Raw genomic sequence first — 1,040 nt, 5'->3', positions numbered from 1 at the left:
TTCTGATATACCAGATAAACTGTCCAATTTTTAAACTGAGTTGTAAATTCTGTTCCAGAGAATAAAAGTACTTACCATAATTAGAAATTGCAATATCTATAATAGTTTTCCAGATCATATTTAGAGTCAAGTGTACCCACACAAGCACTTAAGATACATACTGTTTTGAACTAACAGTCTGTTTGAACTAAGCTACGGCTTAGAGTAGTGGGTTTCAAACTATTCTGTAGAATCTAGGGTTCCATGAAAGTGTTCAGTGGTGGTATGGGAATACTGGAAAAGCCACGTAGGTAGGGCATGATATGAGCTTCACTTCCTCAGGCTAACTGGAGTAACTTCAAGTCTATAGATTTTATATATGAAGTTCCTAGTTAGGTTCTATTTGGAAGATTTTTTTTGAAGAATTTTGCTAATTTAAACACTTTGAAAATGACTCCTAGATGCTTAATTAAGGCAATAGTGAAAATTAATGAATTATTACAAATTACTTGCAATTATTAAATTATTACTTCAGTATTCTAAAGCAATGACATGAAGGAATTATGTACCTTTTAAAATCTTTATTAGTTAGCTGGATCATTTCAGCTTTCTAGAGAGTTAGTAAAAAAAAAAAAAAAAAGATATCTGAAAAGAGTCCATTTCAGTTTAACATGGTGTTACAAACTTGGAAAAACTGTGGCTACAACTCTGGGTTTCTTAGGACATGAAAAAATACCTAGCTTTTAAAAAGAAGAAAATTATCAACCCCCTTTGTGTAGGTAATTATCAATGTTAGATTGAGAATACTTTTCTTAAACTGAATGTGACAACTAAGGGAGATTAATTGAACTGTAATACTTAAGGACATTTTAACTCTCATCTTGATTGGTGTTTTTACCTAAAAAATAACTTAGCATAGATGATGGCTTAAAGGGGAACAAAGAAAACATTAAAGTTCTAAAAGCATCAAGTGTCTGGCAGCATCTGTTTGGAGTTTAATAGTTTGTTTGAATGTTACAGGTTCTCGGTTTAAGAGAATTGCTTATCCATTGGGATTGGCC

At 31.8% G+C, this 1,040-nt stretch overlaps 1 protein-coding gene across 1 annotated transcript in view; it reads left to right on the top strand.

Moving 5' to 3' along the window:
• Positions 1-934: 934 nt before the first annotated feature.
• The window catches only part of APOOL (apolipoprotein O-like), a gene marked incomplete at its 5' end in the record, with an annotated part of 15,548 nt that continues 15,442 nt past the window's right edge, over positions 935-1,040 (top strand). The window contains 1 exon segment of the mRNA XM_010856397.1: positions 935-1,035. Coding sequence (XP_010854699.1) covers positions 935-1,035 — 101 coding nt within the window.

This window comes from Bison bison, unplaced genomic scaffold (genome assembly GCF_000754665.1).
Source record: "Bison bison bison isolate TAMUID 2011002044 unplaced genomic scaffold, Bison_UMD1.0 scf7180017854271, whole genome shotgun sequence".
Taxonomy (NCBI): domain Eukaryota; kingdom Metazoa; phylum Chordata; class Mammalia; order Artiodactyla; family Bovidae; genus Bison; species Bison bison.
Note: the sequence above shows the minus strand (reverse complement) of the source record. Positions and strands in the feature narration are given on the sequence as shown.